At 52.7% G+C, this 20,131-nt stretch overlaps 5 protein-coding genes across 5 annotated transcripts; 2 read left to right on the top strand and 3 right to left on the bottom strand.

Moving 5' to 3' along the window:
- Positions 1-5: 5 nt before the first annotated feature.
- B0T26DRAFT_736294 (uncharacterized protein) lies at positions 6-2,951 on the bottom strand (the record flags this gene model as incomplete). Its single annotated transcript, XM_060443315.1, has 2 exons — positions 6-2,571; positions 2,704-2,951. 2 exons carry the CDS (start codon positions 2,949-2,951, stop codon positions 6-8), a joined length of 2,814 nt encoding a protein of 937 aa, XP_060302223.1.
- Positions 2,952-5,501: 2,550 nt separating this feature from the next.
- B0T26DRAFT_683805 (uncharacterized protein) lies at positions 5,502-6,195 on the bottom strand. Its single transcript, XM_060440820.1, has 2 exons — positions 5,693-6,195; positions 5,502-5,625 (listed from the first exon to the last, which is right to left on the bottom strand). Exon 1 carries the CDS (start codon positions 6,051-6,053, stop codon positions 5,700-5,702), a length of 354 nt encoding a protein of 117 aa, XP_060302222.1. The 5' UTR covers positions 6,054-6,195; the 3' UTR covers positions 5,502-5,625; positions 5,693-5,699.
- A 593-nt stretch (positions 6,196-6,788) lies between these two features.
- On the top strand, positions 6,789-9,771 carry B0T26DRAFT_13267 (uncharacterized protein). The gene is made up of 8 exons (XM_060433362.1): positions 6,789-7,462; positions 7,525-8,322; positions 8,471-8,569; positions 8,622-8,749; positions 8,822-8,968; positions 9,023-9,111; positions 9,167-9,219; positions 9,333-9,771. The coding sequence occupies exons 1-8, from the start codon at positions 7,095-7,097 to the stop codon at positions 9,442-9,444; spliced, it is 1,794 nt and encodes a 597-aa protein (XP_060302221.1). The 5' UTR covers positions 6,789-7,094; the 3' UTR covers positions 9,445-9,771.
- A 326-nt stretch (positions 9,772-10,097) lies between these two features.
- Positions 10,098-16,247, bottom strand: B0T26DRAFT_633210 (uncharacterized protein; the record flags this gene model as incomplete). Its single annotated transcript, XM_060436520.1, has 5 exons — positions 10,098-11,291; positions 11,364-11,651; positions 11,720-11,926; positions 12,004-15,939; positions 16,035-16,247. The coding sequence occupies 5 exons, from the start codon at positions 16,245-16,247 to the stop codon at positions 10,098-10,100; spliced, it is 5,838 nt and encodes a 1,945-aa protein (XP_060302220.1).
- Positions 16,248-16,845: 598 nt separating this feature from the next.
- Positions 16,846-17,714, top strand: B0T26DRAFT_632467 (nucleophile aminohydrolase; the record flags this gene model as incomplete). The annotated part of the gene is made up of 2 exons (XM_060436445.1): positions 16,846-16,952; positions 17,027-17,714. 2 exons carry the CDS (start codon positions 16,846-16,848, stop codon positions 17,712-17,714), a joined length of 795 nt encoding a protein of 264 aa, XP_060302219.1.
- Between the last annotated feature and the right edge of the window lie 2,417 nt (positions 17,715-20,131).

Here is a 20,131-nt window from a genome sequence, read left to right as displayed (position 1 = left end):
CCACGCTAACTAATGAGTGCGCTTATCTCGCTACCGATGTTTTTCTTCGTCCTCCACATTGACTTTTTCTTTTCACGTTTGGCCTTCATGGCCTCCCATCCTTCTTCGTCATCGTCGTCTGAGGTGTTGCCAGATTTGGAAACCGAAATTCCGGGTTGCAAGGCGCCAGACATGGTTGAGACCTTACGCAAATGCGCAAAACCGACAGGTTGCGGCGGAGGGGCCTGAGACACTGGTCGGTAACGACCCGGGAGGCCCACATTGCTACGTTCAGATGGAGCAATTGATGGCGCGTAGCCGGCGCCATGGATGCGAATCGACGGAGCGAAGCCGGAATTCTGCATAGGTTGGATCCACGAGGCTGAGCTCGGCTGAACCATGCTCATGGTGCGCATTTGTGCATCGCCCCGAGCTGAAGGCAAATCAAGCATCGAATCATGGCCCATGAAAGAGTGTCGCATTTCAGGCCCTCCCATCCCAGGAATTTCCGGTATTCCCAACGTTGGCGGCATGCCCCCCATGCCAGGAAAGCCGCCAGGTGAGCCCATATTCGACATTGGCTGTGCGGCCATCTGAAAATTTTGGGCATTTCCGTTCTGGTTCGCCATCATTTGCATGAACTGCATCTGCATCTGCATAAATTGCTGCATCTGTTGCATCTGCTGTGTCATTTGCATCTGAGCCTGGTCGCCAGAAGTGGCCATCATAGGACCAGGATTGCCCTGATACAACATATGAGGGGGGATGCCAGCAATCGGATCAAAACCGGGCGTTGCTGCTGATACTGGGTTCTGGGTATCGATATGCGGGCTGCCTCGCCTCATCGCCCGAGAACGTTCCTCACTAGCGATAACGCCGACTAAGCCGCCTGGAGGGACAGGTGTGCCGGGTTGGCCGGAAGTTGTCGATCCACCGCCAAGAGCAAAGCTTTCTCGTACAGTGTTCCGGACAAGACCAGCGCCAAGGAAAGGATCCTGGGGCAGGTTCCGAGCAAAGGCAGGAAGGCGCAGGTTCGTTTGCCCCGAGGCTTCACCAACTGCCGACCCTGGCCGTTGATAGCTAGGTTGCTGACTGGCACGAAGGTTCGGATTGGACATCATGGTGCTCAGGCGGGTTGGTGGGCGGTTTTTGCCAGGGAACCCATGTGCAGCGAGAATAGCCAAAGGTACCTCCTCATCTTCGTCAGAGACATCGGATGGGTTGGCCACAGGACTGATCCCCGGGTTCAAGTTGGGTAGATTAGGAGTGCTAAACGATATCTGGAGACTTGGGCGAGACTGTGATGGATTCGCAGACTCCCCAGTCACCTTCATCATCTGCTGCCTGTACACAGACATGTGGGCTTCTTGCTTTCGCCTTTGCTTTGCCTGTTGCTTGGCTTTCTCCAAATCGTCCTCGTCGTCTTCGTAATTGTCATCCTCGTCTTCCTCGTTTCCCCTAGTATTGCTTGCAGTGTCAAATTGACGCTCTTTGTCTTGACGCTCCCTATCTTCCCTATACCTCTCAAACTGGGCTGGCGTCATCACCTTGGTATTCTGTGGAGAGGCCGACTTCCGAAGCGTATAGCGGCTTGCAGACTTGAGGGAATATATTTGGCTCGAGTCAAATAAGCCTTCGTCTTCGTCTTTTGAGACATCTGTGGTGGTTGCAGTCGTGAAATCCCCATTCCTTCGATATCTAGAGGTGGATGAAGTTGCCGCTACACCAGCCGAGCTCGCCCCACTCATAAATCGTGTCACAGTGGACAAAGAATCTCTGAGTAGTTTCGCTTCCTCGTCGTTTCCCCCCCCATGCTCAATGTTGGGAGACTGACGTCCCGGGAATGGCTTATTGAGAAACCCTTCTGGCGATGCACTTGGCCCGAGCAGCTTCCCAGCCAAAGGTGAAGAATGGCGAGGAACAGGCGGAGGTATGCCCTCATGCGTTGGTGGCGAATCCGAAGGGCTTGCCGGGACAAGTAGTTGCTCGTTGGAATGATGACTACTCCAGGAATATGGCGAGGGCTCGACCTTTGTCGTCTTGTCAATCTGAATAGGAGAAGGTTGACTCAACCGTGTGGTGGTCAAGTTCCGGGCGCCTACGGCTTGCCTTCCATTTTGATCATTCTTTAGGGTCAAAACACTGGCCCTTTTGTCGTTTCCGAGAAGCATCTTGCCAAAATCACCACCTAAATCGAGATCGAAGTCACCATCTACCCTGGGTGGTGTGACAGTCGTTGCTGTTGACGAGGTCGTGGCTCTCGAACGCCCAGGAGCAGGTGTTTGTTGAGCCTCTGGAGCAATAGGGCTTGATGGTCGCGAATCTTCCGCTACAGGTACGGGCGGTAAATTTTTCTTTTGCCCCCCAAACGAGAACGTTCGACCAGCGGCCCTCAAAAATCCGTTCGAAGATGATTTTGGAATTGGAGGAATCGGCGGAAGGGGCATTTCCGTTGGTCCCCCCCTTTTTTGTATGTTTCGCCACTCCTCCTGCCCACCCAAGTCAGCCGAAGACGGGGTTGTCGAAGTGTTGCTGTGACGCGATGAGTTGTCGGTTAATGTGGTTTTGGTCGTATTTGAAGATCCGCTTCCGCTTTAAGCAGCAATTAGCGAACTGGTTCCCCAACAGCAACCACCCGTCGCGCGCGTGACCGATGCACCGAGATACCACTGGTCAGGGATACTTGTAGGGCAGACATCATCCAAAAAGAGTCCATTTACATACCGGTTTGATTTGAGATCCGCAAAGATGTTGTCCTTGATATTGAGGGCTGGCCTATTGGTTCTTGGCGGGACATTCGTCTTCGGGAAGGTATGTGTCTTTGTCGTAAGTCTCACAGCCCCATCAAAAGATTTCCCTCCCGCCACGTCGGGACGTTCCAGTACGCGAAAGGACGGTTCATTCGCTTGGGCATTATCAAGATTGTCGGCGGTTGACTTCCGCCTGGAGAATGCGGCTGGAAATCTAGGCATATGAAAGTCTAGATCGGATCGTCCGAACTGCGAAGATGCCCCGTCAAACGCGTCGGCCGTCCGTCAGAAAAAGGTGCGGCTCCTTTGTTTTCGTGCTAGAGTTGGGAAATAAGAGGGCGACGTGGGGCCCTGCCCTATTGCCGCTGCTACCTTCAAGTGCGAATATTCCTTGAATGAGACACGACGGCCAGCTGCATATCTGGGCGGTCAAAGTTAGAAGACAGGTCCCACAGCGACGTCAGGCGACTGGGGAAAAGAGGCACAGGAAATCTCAAGCGGAAGAGAAAAGGGTAGGTAGCAACAGCATCGCAAGAGTTTCTGGTGCCCGTGAATTCGCCCACCCCAAGTGACACGAGACAGCCCGTCAAAACAGAAAAGGGGATGTCTCGTGAGGCCTCGCACCAAGTAATAAGAGAACTGAAAAAAGGCACCCCCACACCCAATTGGCGAAAGATGGTAAAAAAAAAGAAGGGGGGGCCTGTTGCAAGGCGGCCCGTTCATGAACCAAAAAAGGCTTGTCGCACTTACGAGGCGGAGAAAATCGGCTCGACAAAGCTACAAAGCACGGAGGAGCCTTGTTTGGACACACGAGGTTTGTGTGAATGGAGTAAACAATATCTGCCGGGACGGGTTGTGATGGCCGGGCGAGAATGAGTGATTCTGAAGATTTGAAACCTGAATGGGTCCGGATCTGGGGAATTTGGCGCAAGGGCTCGTCGGAGTTCCCAAGGACGGGAGTTGTGACAAGACAAAAAAAAAAGGAGGAAAAAGAATGCAATGGCTTCTAAACAATAGAGAAATTATCAAGAAGAAAGGTCAAACTACCGGCAACAGATGCGTCAAATGATTGGCGACGAGAGGGGCAAGTTTCGAGACTGGGACGCAAAATGGAGGCGTGACGGAGGAACAACACGTAACGAGACTGGATTTCAGGAAGGGGGGAAAGAGGCGGGTTGGCAGAGAATTATTTTTATTTCCAGGCTCGGCTTGGCCAGCATTACGAAAGTGAAGTGGGGAGACTCGAGGCGCTACTGACAATGGCGAGGATGATGGCGGGAATAGCGCCTTCCTGTTGGCGAGCGCCCCAGCGCCCCTGCTCATCATCCCCTGTTGCTGCAGACCTGATTCTGCTAACAGAGGGCGCTGGGCAAGCCGCGAAGCCGCATAATTTCGAGCTACCTATGTGTACAGCGTGTGCAGGATGAAATGTGTTCAATCAGCATGCAGGACTGACGCACGATGACCTGAAAGGCCTGAAGCCTAGGTCCGTGTTGTCTTCGCATTGCGGACAGCGTCCCGGGTGAAGGACCTGAGCGCGACCAGCCCCGATAGATCGCCGGGATCGCCGGGAAACAGATTTACCCCAATGAATTTGTTTGTTGGACCCGGAACTCAGAAACGGAGGACACCTCTAAACCTAGTACGTATCCTAGTAGGCCTTTCCTGATATCTCCCCGAGACTCATCGGCCTGTCTGTCATAGTATCTGTCAAATCTGTCCAAGCTTTGTGTCATAGCTAAGATACAGGAAGCCTAAATTGGCAATAATAGGAACCTGAGATAGTCCGCCCGCCTGGCTTCTTTATGATCCGTACTCCGTACTCCATCACAGGTCTCAGATTCGGGTCCAATACAGTCAGGGCAGTATCCATAGCTGGCAAACCCCCAAAAGGCCGAATGCAAAGATGTTTGTTAGCTTGGCGGGTAGCTTCCATGCGCCTCCTCCTGGGTGGCATATTCGGTGCCAATCAAATACAAACCCGAACTTGGCGCAGGATCTGGGCGGGCTGCTCCTTCAAGGCAAGGCAATGCGAGGACAACTCCCGTCTCTTGGTGGCAGTGCATGGCAATGGAACCTACCTATTCATGTGTAAAACGGCGCTTTAGACAGCATGCTACCAACGTGACCCTCGTGCAACCTAAAAATTCGTGCATCCATCTCTGCCCAGAGCAACCTAAATCGGGCTGACTCGACGATATCCACGACATCGACTGACCGTGACCCGCCTGAGGTGCGCCGGTGGCATGTGATGTTTTAAACTTGGGTGGAGAACATCAATACCGTTTTCCGAAGGCGCATGCTGCCCTATGTCATGTCGCCTCTGGTTACCAAGCACTGGCGCGCAAGCCCCGAGCCTTCTTTCTGCTCACTAGGTACTCGAGGCACCTCAGTTACTGTGGCGAACGGATTAGTGTTTCATGCTCTGGTGAAAACATAAATACCTTCAAGGCACCATGGAAGCAGGTAAGGTAGGTAGGTAACAAATGGATGCGATACCTCAAAGTCCACCTGCCTGGAACACTGAAGGCCTCTGCGGGCTAACTAGACAACAGTTGCAGTGGCCAAGGCAACCCTGCGCCCCAAAAGCTTCAACTGAATCGGTCGGCCCTATTGGAATAGTAGAGCTTGGGATGATGGCCCCGTCACATCACATGTCGCGGCAACCAGGTCGAACATGTATGCAATATGTAATAACTTGCCTGCTTAGCTGTTCATTGGCACGAGCTAGGACGTTCAGGAAAAGATCAAAGGAGAATGTAAACATCTAGATTATCTGTACTAACGGAATATATATAAGGTACCAGTTACATTGAAAAGACACCACCTCGGATTACAATGGTTGCATCCAATCAATGTATGTGTATACACAGTCCGTGTTGTCCAACCCTCTCGGCTTGAGGCTCTTGGTGTCAGCGTAAAACCCGCCGTTGCAAAGTCCAGGAATATTCACGAATACATACCTTATAATTAGCATGTATATACTGCATCTATAGCAGTTCCCTCTGCAGCATTTGAACCGACTATGGGTGTGATGCCGGCAGCGAGGTGGAAGTTCTGGATGCAATACTGAGGTGGTATGTATGCTGTATGCAATGAACCCCTCCACAAGCAACCAACAACAATGCTCAATGGCGTCAGCGGCTTCACCTTCGCTGCACGAAATACGACCCACCTAGAAAGGGGAGGTGGGATGCTGAGGCAGATTTCCGTGGGACATCCTTCTCCCCCCCGGCGGGGTTCGGTGCCAACAAAACCCGGTGCCTGAAACTTTAACATGGATAACTGGAGGTGGGAGGAAAAAGATGCTGCGGATACATCCATGGGCGTCTTGGTTGGCAGTTGGCTAGTTCGAGATTCCAGGGGGTTTTGGGGTTGGAACGGTTGAAGGCAGCCCGCCGCCACCCGCCGCCGCCGCCGCCGCCGCCTCCGCCGTCACCGCCGTCACCGCCGCCACAACCACCCCAGCCCCTCCTCGTCAGCATTCTGGAACACGGAGACTCGGGTATGCCCGTCACTCGTTACCCACTGCAACGCCAGTTAGAAGCATGGATGTGGATAAGGCCTGAGGAGGTGCCGGCAGCGCTAGGTACCTTAACCAAGAGAGCGAAGACACAGGAACGGATGAAGCTTGTACGCCAAGGCAGGTATAAATGGGGTAGACGAAGGGGAAACTTGCTATTCACGTCAACTAAGCACATAGGGGTAATTACTAGGTATCTAAACGGGACATCAGAGGTACAGATAATGTAGGGTACCTCGGGTAGGTAAGGTAGCTGTAGTTGGTTGACCTGCTGGGCTGAATCGCGCCGTGTCAGCTCTGACTCGTCCATCACCCGAAGCCGAAGGCACGACGGTTTTATTTCAACGGCGCACTTCACCTAATTGACCTTAATTAGGTAGTTTACTTTTGGTTGGGTGTGTATCGTTGGTTTGCTGTACCTACCAATCAATAGCTCGTGGACTTCTAGGTAAGGTGAAAAACAGTCGAGAAGTGGGGAGAGAAAGAAGAAGCGAACGAAACCCAACTAAACCGAACCGAACCGAACCGAACCGAACCAAACCAAATCAAACCAAACCAAACCAAACCAAACCAAACCAAACCAAACCAAACCAAACTGAACGAAGCCAAACAGACAGGCAGACGGACGGACTGACAGGCAGACGGACGGACGGACGGACGGACGGACGGACGGATAGGTAGACAGACGGGCAGACAGACGGACAGACAAACGGTCGGCCGGCCGGCATCGAAACAACAACGAGACTACGAGACTACGAGACTGCGAGATTGCGAGACAGTAGTTAGAGTCGTGGGTTGTTGGCTCGGAACCGCGTACAAGCGAACGAGCGAGCGGACGCGCAATGAGTTCGCCGTCGTCCTTTTCGCGCTCGCCGGGGCCCTTCCGGCGCAGCTCGTTTCTCCTGCTACAGGATGAGCCTCCGCTTCTGCCAAAGCCCGGCGCACTGGCGTCGCTCATCGGGAGCCGCTCCGTCGCCGCGCCGCACAACTCGCTGTCGCTCTCGCTCACACGCGACGACGAAGAGACGGGCCTCGGCGGCGACCGCTGCAGCTTGGATGACCATCCCCGCCCCAGCGAGCGCCGCCTCAGCGCCATCCTCAACGGCCCTCACATGCGCAGCATGCGCCTAATCGGGAACAGCAATCCCAGGTATCGGTGGGAGCGCTACTGGAAAACCGAGGACCAGCTGGCTTCCATGAAGCCCCCCATGTATGTTTGTCTCCCTTCTCCAGCCCTCTGCCATGCTCTGCTCACCTCGCATGCGATGCTAGCCGCAAGTATCACGAGCGTGTCAACTACCTCATTCAGCAGTACCTCTATATTGACAAGCTGCTCGACTCATCTCTGCCTCATGACCTGCTCAACGAGTACAACAACATGCCAGCCTCGGCATTCCGCGGTGTCGAGGTCCCTTCCACCATCCTTGAAGAGGCATCGCCGCCGCCTCCCAAGTCTAAGCCGCCTTTTTCGTCCTTGGAAGCTACCGCCCTACTGCCCCTCGAGGATGCCACCACTACTTCGCCGGCAGTTGTGAACAACCCACGGAAGATCAGACGGACTCCCAAGGATATCTACCGGCCTACCGAGACCACTCCGTTATTTAGCCGGACACATTACGGCGACGTTGATGACGACGACAACAACGGCGGCGACGACTACGGGCGTGACGGCGAACCCGGCACAGAAAACACCCCCAAGCCCGAAATCCCCTGGCTCGAGGATGACCAAGTCGACAGTGACGCCCCCATAGTCACGCTCGCTATTAATGTTAACTTTGCTGCCAATGCCATCCTCCTGGCCGGGAAACTCGCCGTCGTCGTCTCCGTCCCTTCCGTGTCGGTGCTAGCCAGTCTGGTCGACGCTCTTCTGGACTTCCTCTCCACCGCCATTGTCTGGATCACCACTTGGCTGATCAGCCGACAGGACCAATACCGCTATCCCATTGGCCGCCGCAGACTAGAGCCGCTGGGTGTGCTCGTATTCTCCGTCATCATGATAACCTCCTTTGTTCAGGTAGCTCTCCAAGCAATCCAGCGCCTTGCCTCACCAGATCGTGAGATAATTGAACTGTGAGTTTATATTACCGTCTGTCTCTGCCTTTGCCGAGAAGCATTTTCCCCTCCCCCCTTTTATTTTCCCCTGAGTTTTCTTCTTCTTTTTCTTCTTGTTTTCTTGAGCGGAACGTGTTATGAAGTTGTGCTGATATACAAGTAATAGCGGCGCACCAGCCATCGCCATTATGCTTGGCACCATTTTCATCAAAGGACTGTGCTGGCTTTGGTGCCGCCTGGTTAAGAATTCAAGTGTCCAGGCTCTGTAAGTGAACTCCTTGCCCTTCTGTGAAACAGCGCTAACCGCATCACCTCAGAGCTTCCGATGCAAGCACCGGTATGCACTACCCGTCCGAATCGCCAGGGAACATTCCATGCCATCCATCCTCTGACTCTTTTGCTGCAGACGTCATCTTCAATGCTGGCTCCATCGCCTTTCCCTTAGGTTTGTCTTACCATCTGCTCCCGCCTCATGTATTGGCGGTATAATGCTTATACTTGCCATATCATATTCTAGTCGGGTTTTACGCCAGAATCTGGTGGCTGGATGCCTTGGGAGGACTGCTGCTCTCCCTCGTCGTCATATTTAACTGGTCCCAGACATCTTCGGAGCACATCCGACACCTTTCTGGCTTCTCTGCCACCGCAGATCAAAGGAACATACGTGAGTTGCTTCCACATCCACCCGCTTGACGTGACGCCCAGCTAATCCTTGAAGTGCTCTACTTGACCATGCGGTTTGCTAAAACCATTAAAAAAATTCAAGGATTACAGGCCTACCATGCAGGCGATAAGCTGAATGTCGAGGTACGTGAGGCCATGTAGTTTGAAAAGACATGCAATCGCTGACCGCCAGGCGCAGGTCGATATTGTTCTCGACGCTAGTACTTCACTTAAAGACAGCCACGACCTGAGGTAAGATATGCGCCTTTCTCAAGCCTCCTGCCTCTGACCCCGTGCCATTTTCGCCTAGGTTCTGTGACTTTCGGCCGACTGTGCTGCCGCTGACAAGGATGGGGGAAAACTAGCGAGAGTCTCCAATATGTTCTTGAATCGGTCCCTATTGTTGATAGGGCATTTGTCCACGTTGACTACGCAAGTTATAACTTGCCAACACACATGCAACAACAATCGGGCTAGGGTACCGATCATGCTTGTCTACCTACCCAAGCCCAAGTCGCACGCTCATGACGCCTCCAGCGCCGTCAGGCTGGCTTGGTTCCATTGACTGGGCATCCCATAACTTTATAGCCTGGAGTCAGAGACAGAACCCTCCATTCCAGCAAATTTCACGCTATCAAAGCGTGCTTTTCAAAATTTCCTGCCCGTCAACCCATCTCTCGAATCGGGGCGTCTGCGGGTGGGTTGGGGTACCATAAAAATATTTATATGCCTATGCCATCTTGAGCCCATATAGTGGTACAAAGTTGAATGATAGCTACCTGGTACTTTTCCCAAGGATTGAATAAGCCGAGATAAATAACCGAGTACCGAGGAGTAACCATAAAAAAATGAAAGGATTCTAAAAACATAAGGTTAACTAAAAGGGACGGGTGTGATTTTTGGCAGCTGTAGGCTAAAAATTACTTTCGCTAGGCAAGAGTGGCTGCTGATGTGTACTATAACTCCTCTTCAGCGAATTGGGTACTCGGCTCGTAGTTATTCTATAGTGAATTAAAGTGGGCGAGCAATGCAAGAAGGTTAAAGTTATCTATGTGTCACCACCCATGTCTCGCAATTCCAACGTGCCCCGGCCCCGGCTGGCCATCCCAATTGACCATGACATGTTCGAATCAATACGGTATGCCATTTGTCAGGAGCTGGAATTGGTCGTACAGGCCTGTAGAATAACTTGCGTGGCTCTTTTTTATCAGGTCTTTCATGAAATCAGCAGCCTCACGTTCATTCTTCTCCAGGACGAATCTCTCCTTGAAGTGCTTCACGCTCTCCGGCTTAAAGCAGGGTAGCCCACTGTCCATCATGAGAAGAACAATCTGCGACAGCTTCTCCGTGTGCTGTCGAGAGGCAAGGAAAGCTTTAACACATAGCTCCTCAAACCACTTGAAGGACTGGTGGTCTGTACTGCCACCCATGACGGCAAGCATTTCGGACGTGAGCTTGAATGGGGCACGCTCAAATTTGATACCACCTGGGGCAATATCGAAACAGAAACCAAAATCGATATGGAGAATGTGCCCGGCGTCGTCGATCATGATGTTTCCATTGTGTCGGTCCTTGAACTGGAGTAGGAAGGAGATGACAGAATAAGCCGCCATGCTCTTGACAAAATTGTTCCGGGCCTGCTGGAAGCGGAGGGAGTCCTCGTTGCCGTATCTGGAGACAAAGTAGTCATAAAGACCATTGACAGCTTCCCGGCCGAGCATGTCTCGAGAAACCGAGTTAGGCAGGACATCAATCACACCGCAGCCGGGAGCTGTGGCCGTCACACGGTAAGGGAAAACGAAGACGTCCAGGCCGACATTGTGGAAAATCCCGCGGAAGGCTGCTATCATCTGAAGGGCGAGCACATCCTGACGGCAATCATCTCCCACCTTGAAGATGGCCGACTGCCAAACCTCAATGGTACTTTCTTGGACGATATCGTTCCTCTTTGGTTCTTCTAGAATTCCGTCCTCCTCCTCTGGAAGGCTAGCTTTATTCTTCTTGATTCGGAAGGTCGCCATGAAAGGGGCCTTGGCATGGCTTTGCAGCGGCTTGCCGGACTTGCGATCAATGCCAATAACTACGCCATCTGGGTTGCTCGGCAAATAAACGCCAATTTCAACCTTGATTTTACGGAGCTCCTCTTCAATCTTTTGCTTCTTCTCGGGCTTAGACTTCTTTATCAGGGGTTTGAGCTTCCCGGATATGTCTGTAACCTCATCGAAGAAGGAGAATTCTCGTTCGTAGAAGCCACGATCGACATCTGAGAAACTTTCAATCATGTGGCCCATGACCTTGTCGAGAGTCGGCTTGATAGCATCAGGCTATGACGTGTTAGCGTCTGAAAAGGATCCCGTCACGAAGTGCTGGAAGACGGATAAAGGAAGATGCCTTACAATTTGAGAGTCATCGTCCTTGTAGGCATTTGCCTTCATGTTCCAAATGATCTGATGGGCGAATAGTTGAGATAGTTGGGCAGTCTCTAGAATATAGCGCTCCACGTAGCCAAGAGCATCATATCGAAGAGTCTGCACGATTTGCGGCACATAAAAAAATGTCACATCAACCGAGTGGCTCTCTAGCGCCCTCATCGCATACTGAATCAGGTAAGGGTGGTTCCGGTAGGCTGGCAGGAAGAATGTTACTGCAGTGATGGGATTTACCGGTGCCCAGAAAAGCAGGTACTATTATGGCGATAAAGTTAGCACGGACGACGAAACAGGGCAGTATGGCTCGGGCTTGGTTAGCTCACTTTGAGCTGGAATCCGACATCTTCGGGCAGCACGCCATCGATGAGTACCGACAGAGCTTCAGGCTCAGCAGCAGCCTTTGCGGGAAAGTTCAGCAGCAGCCAGCGAACCTCCTTATGGATTCGTGGATACTGAAACCTGCCTATCAAATGCACAGCCAGCGATGGGCTTTCAGCCCAAGCTGTCCGAACAAGCGGAAAAACGGATGCCTATCAAACAGTCAGTCAGAGTAACTAGGGTGTGGAACCGAGGGAAGTAGGGAGGACGAAAAGTGACTGGGGCGTACTTCAATTGCATTTTTATTCGACTGATGGAACGTCAGTTGCGACCTCTGATGTTCATTCACAGGGTGAACCCAGACTGCCAGCCTCGCTTGCTCGTTTTCTAGTAGAATTTGAATGAGCTTCTCCTTGGAAGCAAGAGACTTGATGTTCCCCACAGGTTGCGCACCGATGAGGGCTGTTGCCTTCAAGGCTGCCATTACGTCCGAAATCAGGCGAATCTCTGTCTTGAGCTGAATCATATTGCTGCCGAATGACCAGCGCGGTGCTGTGTTGAACCAGCCAAGTGCTGAAGACAGTATCAAGTCCTTCAGCCGCCACTGTGCGATAGCACCGATAGTCGTACTAGTCTTGAGGATCCTGAGGCCGAGGAGCACCACCTGGAAGCGGATTTCTCTGGCCATGGGGTGTAACGTTGACTGCTTAACGGCGTTCAAGGTAACATCAAGAAGACGGAGAAAGACGTGATGAGTATTAGGGTTTCCGAGTCGGGTAGCGTTGTAGTGACTGCTCAGAAACTGCAAGAGACGTGTATGGGGCGCCAGGAGGTTGTTGATTAGATGCTTGCGCTTTGCAAGTGCAGCGCTATCACTCGGTGCAAATTCCTCCCTCAGAAAGAAAGGGTCAGGGCTGGTGATTATAGGGTTGAAGAGCCCAAGTCTCTTCTGAACGCTGAATTCCCACTGCTGTGCAATCTCTACCAAGATTCGCGGCTGCATCCTCGGATTCTCATTCATCACCCCAAGCCAAAGAGAAACGCCGAGCTTGATCGACTGCTTCGTAAACATAGCAAATGGGATGCTGACAAGATAGTGGGCGATGGAACATTCGTCTTGCTCAGTCCGGCAGAGAAGGGCGGCAGCGCGTCGGAGTATATCTCTAACGTCAGCTAGCGTCGTCACCTTTCGACTAAGTATACGCCTTTCAATGTGTGAGAGAGCAGTGATAGCATCGTCGCTCTCGTTATCAGACAACGGCAAAATCGAGGCTCTGCGATCGAGACGCATGAAACTAAGCCATTCCAGGCTATGATCCGGCAGCGCCTCGGAATATCGATATTCTTGACGTGTCGTGTACTGCGCCATGAAATCAGAGGCGGTATTGATGCGGCAGTCGCCGAGAACGTCAAGCGAGGACAGTCTCTGGTCCGTCGACGGGATGATGGAGCCTATCTCAATAGCAAAGGATCGACCGAGTGATACATGGCCATAAGTACCCTCGTCGTCAAACTCGGAAAGATAAGTTTGCAGGAGCCCCTTCACATCGGCGGGGGCAATCTCAATTGCACTTGTCAACCAAGTCTTCGCCTTCCCATGTAAGCTTTCGAGCGTCAGGTGCCTAAGCTGATAATCGTCTGAGAGTTCAACCGTGACTCCACCCCGAGCGGACGTGAACGTAGTCCGCGGCTCGTACCGGTCCGTTTCTGCTTCTAGGCAGCTCGACCACATCAACGAGAGGAGCTCTAGAAGCGCAAACAGCGAGGACCGCTGGCAAAGGGCTGATGGTATGTCGAGCAATATGCGGTCAGCACAACCGAACGCGGCCTGCTGCACCCTCTCGATACGGTGGCAACAGCTGCAAAATATCTTGACGAGTTGACTCGCTGCATACTGCGCCGAGAAGGTGGGACTGGAGGCACTGAGCGTCTTCTTCAAGTACCTGTCCATGGCAGCGTTCATGATTCCATCCATGGTGCGGCTGACGTCGCCTCGCCGCATGCTGGGTTCGAGAAAGTATGACAATGCCTTGGTGCAGTCACCCGCATCCGCCCGCAAAGTCTCGACTAGATGCGCTGCATGAAGGAATATGACTTTCCGATAACTGAGACCCTTGATCTCGCTGCTTCTCGTCGGAATCAGCTCTGCAAGATGTTTCTTCTGCAGGGTTTCTCGATCCGAGCCCTCACCCCTGCGAAGAATAGGGTTGAGCTCAATGTCACTTTCGTTCTGCTCCCCACGGTTCTCCAACACCAGAGGCGGCGAGTGGATAGCCATAATCCTCAGATCATTCATGTGAAGTTTCCCGCGTTCCGTTGCGGGAGTGAAACCGTGGACAACAATGTTGAACCACGCATCACGGAGCATGGAATGGGTGTCGTCATCAGTGATGCCGTCAAATGCAAGATCGTTGACAGACATGAAAACAGCAAGAGGCTGGATCAACTGCGCGATCTCTCGGGCAGCTAGCTCAACGTCGGATTCCTTGGCATGGTGAGAGTGATGGCTATGCGCATCTCCTTGGGAAATAATGCCGTCAAGTAAATGCTCTAAGTATGCATCGTACAGTGGAGAATCTCGTCGAAGATTGGCCGAGATGTTGTTTCGAGCTTTCATGACAGCGTTAAGGGCCCCATCCTTGTTCTCCAACACAGCGTCATGGGCAACGGCAGCAAACCTCTTGAGGAGATAACGAAATTCGGACTGGCCACCACTTAGAGCTAACGTGGCAGCCCCGGTAATGATGCGAGCATCGACGAGGCTGCTGAGCTTGGCAATCTTTTGCGCGAGCATTGACTGGGCGAGCCCCGTAATCTTTTCGTCCCTGCAGGTACTCGCTATTTCGCAGATAGCCTGAACAACGTTCCCTTGGACAATCGACGAGTCTTCCTCCCCAGATATTTGCAGAGAAATCGAGCTGCCAGTAGACTGTCTCGCCGCGTAGACGGGAGAAATATCGCGAGCATCGTGCCGAGTGTCACCGTTCAAGCCATTGGTAAGGGGCCGGTCATTTCCGGGACTCAAGACATTGCCTAGGGTGTAAAGCGTCGTGATAATAGCGTCCTTTGAGAGTAGCTTTAGGACGAAGGCGAGGCATTTTGATGCTACGGTCACGGTGTGGCTCTTTGCTCCGCTCTGGACAATGAACCGGGGGAGAAGACGGCTGACATTAGTTGCATATGCAGGGGACACCCTACAGAGCAATGCCGTCGACTTGAGAACTACCGACGCCAAGCCCTCATCTGCCATGCTTGCGGGATCGCCAAGGGTGTCTTCAAGCCAGTCCATCAGAACGTCGCCAGCCGCGGCATCTTCGTTCAAGGTGGACGCATTGAGATAGCTGATCAAGGCGCAAGCCTTGACAGCAAAGGCAAGTTTCTGCTTAGCCGGTGACAGACTGTCAAAATCGGCACTCGATTCCAGGTAATTCATCTGGTCGATGGCAACCGTGGCGTAAAACTCCACGGAGCGGAAATCGGCCTCGCCGCTTTTGGCAGTCAAAGGACGGCGCAAGCCGTTCCCAGACATGAGTATGTCAAGAACATGGGAGCTCCGCAGGGCGTCTTCCTCGGCGACCAGGAGAGACGTTGCGGCCACAAGCAGCCACATGAAGCTCCGCTGCAATAACATGGCACCCAGGGGGCGACCAATATCGTCGTAGTGACGGAGCCATCTTTTCCACTCCTTAACATCGCGGTCGTGGGAGTGTGAATTTCGAATGGTGGAGAAAGCAGCCTCAACAGCAACTAGAAAGGGCTGCGAAAGAAGGTTACGGAGCCGGGTTATCAGGCCCAGGCGACCTCCGGACCTCCAGAAATCCGCCTGCGCGCACGCAGCGTCAAGAAAGCCCAAGAGAGCAATTGTGATAGTCGCCGTCCGTATGGCCTCTTCGAGGGCTCCCGGGTCGTCATCATCGGCACAGGACACGCTCTCGGTGGCAAACGCACAGGCATCGAGGAATGCCGTGACGTTGTCCGAGACCAGCTGTTGGACGTCTGCGTGTTGTACCCCTAGAGACAGCAGGGCGGCCGTGACATGGTAGCTCAGCGACTCGGTCGGGGACGGCTCGATTTTCCGGAAGAAGGGAGATGAAGCAAATGCCTGGACGTGGGCATCCATGAGGTAAGGTACCAAGTGTCGGGCGAGCTTCAGCGCGCTCTGGGCGGCCTGTAGACCAGGCGCAGCCTTGCAGAGAGCCAAGAGGACCTCATACTCTCGGATGCTCTGCCACGCACGGTCAGCAACTATTGGGACAAGCACAGCCCGCTCGGGGAAGAAGGTGGGTGATGGGGATTTGGATATGTTTAAAGTTGGCGTACCATGGGGACGCGGCCAACATTGAGCTTCGCCAGCTTGTCGGACTTGGAAGGCGCCGATGCGTTGTGGCCGTTGATGGCAAGGGATCGGCTGCCATGACTTGGAGCAGCTCTACACAACCGATCGAGATCCGATTTGTCGAATGAGATGGATGGTGTTGTGGCAGAGAGAAAGGCAATGCGTTGCAATGCCTTTTGGCGAATATCGCGAGCCATGTCGCATCGACAAGAACGACGTCAGACAGCCCCGAGATGTAGGGCACAAACAACTAGCTTGGGTGCTTTCCTGTAATAAAACGGCGTCGTGGCTGTTTGCGATTGTGTCTCCAGGGGGGGGACACGTTGCTGTCGAGCAAAAAAAGGAAAAGAAAAAAACACCACAAAACTCGCCTTGTAGGTATCTATTCCGTAGTATGGGAGCTTCAGAATTATCAAACAGTTGTCATCTAGGTATTGCATGTCTGGACTTCTCCTTGTCGCGACTGGCCCAACCTACGGCGCGGTCACCAGGTACAGGGCTCTCTCCGTGGCGTTTGCTGACTCATCAATTTCAGGTCTAACGCCCAGAAGCAGCCGACACCACCCAAGCTCAAGGCTGCAGGGCTGACGCGCGCCAGAGCTTCGTTCAGCTCCATTCAACCCAGTAACAACACCACTGCTGCCTCAATCTCACCACGGATTCCCTTGGACCACGAAACCATTCATCGCATTGACGAACCGCTCTGCTCTACATCTCTATCGATTCCCGACGATATCTCCCGTAAGCAACATAGTATAAGCCTGGGCTTGCCGTTGGCGTGTTATCGTCGAGACCATGGCCATGTTCAGCCAGAACCCGCTCATGAATGGGCCAAATTACTCATTCAGCGACGCACCCAAGACTAGCGCGCCTGAGGGTTCCCGGGAGCATCGATTCGACCCGTACGTTCCCCGTGCGCACCTTATAGTTCCTCTAGATGCAAGTGCGAGCGCAGACTGCTGAAACCTTGATGCAGGTATACCGACAACGGCGGCTCAACGCTCGCCATCGCTGGCGCCGACTTCGCAATCATGGCGGGTGACACGCGCCTGACGTCGGGCTATAGCATCAATTCCCGACACCATCCCAAAGTATTCAAGATCGGCGGTACAACAGCAGACCAGCACGATGCGACCATCGTACTCTCGGTAGTGGGCTTCGCAGCCGACGGTGAAGCTCTCAAGGAACGACTCGACTCCATCTGCAAGATGTACCGTTATCGCCATGGAAAACCCATGAGTGTTAAAGCGTGCGCGCAGCGGCTGTCGACGATTCTATACCAGAAGCGTTTCTTTCCATATTACGCTTATGCCATCCTGGGCGGTCTGGACGAGGCAGGCAAGGGCGCCGTTTATTCTTACGACCCCGTGGGCAGCTACGAGCGGGAGCAGTGCCGGGCTGGTGGCGCAGCGGCCAGCTTGATAATGCCCTTCTTGGACAACCAGGTCAATTTCAAGAACCAGTATGTGCCGGGAAGCGGTGAGGGTCACGCACTTCAGGAGCGGGAACGGCGTCCTCTGTCGCGAAATGAGGTTGAGATCCTGGTCAAAGACGCCTTTGACGGAGCAGTCGAACGTCATATTGAAGTTGGTGACGGTTTGCAGATGATGGTTATTACCAGTAACGGGGTCGAGGAGATTTTGCTGCCGCTGAAGAAGGACTAGATGGGGGGGGAGCAGGCAGAAGTCCATGTACACTAGCACCACAACGATACTCGGGCACAACCCTTGAATCGATTCGTTTTGCCCAGTTTTGTCTGTAGTCTCGACAAAGCAGCTGGGGAAACCCTATTATCGCTCTCAAACTTATCTGATGAGCAGCAGATTACGAGCCTCATGACATACGACTTTGTCGGGACGCCGGTCCTGATGAGCCAGTTCAGAACGACACCATATCATCTCATGTCCAAGACAATGGTATGCAATAGCTTTTAGGGGTAGGATTCTTATGCTTGTAGACGCTGGCGGTACTGTCCGTCGTCCTTGCTCGTTGATTCCGAGGTCTTCTACGGGGTATGTACACGTGTAAGTAGAATAGATTGTCACCTACCTAGTTGATACGGACACTTGTATATCTAATTTTTCTAGTATGCGTTTGTTTTCCTCTTTTCTTTCTGCGGTTCAGAATATAGGCAATTTCAAGCTATTAATCGCGGACGGTACAGCTAGGCCATCTTGGAATAACACATTAATTAGGGGGGTGCGGCTGAGGGGCGGAATGTTGGAAGGTGTTAATTGGAGGTCGAGGCTCGGGAATAGAGAGTAATGATAATAAAATAGGCGTTAATTCTGGAAGAGACCAGCCAGCGGTGATGGGCTTGTCTCTGCCCGGAAGAAAATGTCCGGTCCAGCAGTCGAATGGGGTCTCGGTCGATGTGGGTCAAGTGGAGTCAGAGAAGGCGAATTCCCGTCATTACGTATCAAACCGTCCAAGAACATTTTCAGCGTCTAAATACGGAACGATCACGCCTCAAAGCGATCAAGTTCGTCAAACATCACTGGGCGTAACTTCTAGGTACCTATCACCAATCTTTTTCAACTACAGTGCTTACCTAGCTGGTCCTCGGGCAGGGCGCGAATGTGTACTCCGACTGCGTATGGAGTCCGCTGCGGATATCTACCTACCTATTTCACTACTAGGTACCTCTACTAGGTACTACCTAACCTCAACTACCAGTACCTCTGTACTGTGTGTGCCTTACTATGTAGTTGTTTGCGCGGCAGCTAACTCAATCGGCTCAGGAGCCGGAACCCAAACAAATCCACACGTTGGGTGTTACGTAGAGCATCATGATAGTGAAGTCTCTTTATTCGCCTCAGCATGGAAACCCGCTCTACTACGGAAAGCACGCACCATGACGACAAAGTGGGGCGATGACGGCTCGCCCCTGTCTACCTTGCGGAGTACGAAGAACCTACACCAATCCAACCTGCCTTGGCAGCTTTCTTTGCCAGTTCGTCACCCGACAATTCCAAACATTAGTACCCAACCCACTTGGAGGTCAAACGGCTCCCGTCAACCGCGAATCTTGCAAGACCTTTTCCATCTTCTATCTAGGGAGAGGAGTTCGCGTGGCCCCCGTCGTGTTCTCCAAAGTCCAATTCACCGCACGGTGTTCGGTTTCGCGAGCGGACTCAATTGGCGACAGAGTCGAAGAGTGCATTTTACCTACTAATACCTTCCCAACCGTACATACCTAGCTTAAGGTATACAACGTGCATGCAAACTCCGTGCATACATGCTGCTTAGGCTTAGTTTAGAGGCTTCGCATGCCCTTCGTCTCCAGCACCCAGGAATAACGACACGCAATTTCATCACATCTATGTCATCTGGCCTTGGGGGCATGTGTCTTCTGGGCAAGGGGTTGGCTCTGGACAAGGAAAGGGATACATACCGTACCTATTGTTGAGTGCGGATCATTTAATACTGACTACCTAACCTACCTTACCTACCATACACAACAATAGATCATCAAGCAGCCGGCCAAGTGAGGGGGCCGAAAGAGAGAGAAAAGAAGAAGAAACACAGGCTAGGCATAAATACCTTACCTGCTGCCTAACCAACCTGGGAAATCAGACCTTGACAGGCGGCGTGGGTGTCTGGGGTGCTTCAGTCTCGGGGTTCCCGCAGACGTGCTTCGAATAGAGTCTCGATCGATCAGTCTGTCTCGTTCGCAAAGGCCCTTCAAAGGGCAGACAAGCAACAACCAAGGATGGAAGGTAGGCCCATCTAGTATATTACCTATCCAACACGCACGTACGGAGTACTGTACCAAGAACCAGCCAGCCAGCTAGGCTTTGAGATACAGTACCTACATGCCTCGACAAGCCAGTTCGGATTCGGGTGTGGCCACTTCCATCTCCTGCTTCTCGCCGCCGGCCTATAGCCTGGTTGAAGCTTTGTTTGGAGGAAGAAGGGGGGGTGGGAGGGGCTCGATATCACGGCGCATTGCACTGCACTGCATTGCACAGCACTCTGTGTGGTGGCCCTCTCCTTTGGGGGAACTCATACCATAAGGTAAGTCACGCTTGGAATAGCGCAAACCCTAGGCGGTGGCGAGGAGAGGTGAAGAATTGGGTAT

This window comes from Lasiosphaeria miniovina, assembly GCF_030549165.1.
Source record: "Lasiosphaeria miniovina strain SMH2392-1A chromosome Unknown B0T26scaffold_1, whole genome shotgun sequence".
Lineage (NCBI taxonomy): Eukaryota > Fungi > Ascomycota > Sordariomycetes > Sordariales > Lasiosphaeriaceae > Lasiosphaeria > Lasiosphaeria miniovina.
The sequence above is the reverse complement of the archived record's forward strand: the minus strand, read 5'-3'. Positions and strand labels throughout refer to the sequence as shown.

Coding starts and splice junctions, on each gene's coding strand:
- B0T26DRAFT_683805 (XM_060440820.1), bottom strand. CDS start 6,053: ATGGATGTATCCGCAGCATCTTTTTCCTCCCACCTCCAGTTATCCATG.
- B0T26DRAFT_13267 (XM_060433362.1), top strand. CDS start 7,095: ATGAGTTCGCCGTCGTCCTTTTCGCGCTCGCCGGGGCCCTTCCGGCGC. Junction 7,463..7,524: donor GCTTCCATGAAGCCCCCCAT/GTATGTTTGTCT, acceptor ATGCGATGCTAG/CCGCAAGTATCACGAGCGTG. Junction 8,969..9,022: donor CGCAGATCAAAGGAACATAC/GTGAGTTGCTTC, acceptor TAATCCTTGAAG/TGCTCTACTTGACCATGCGG.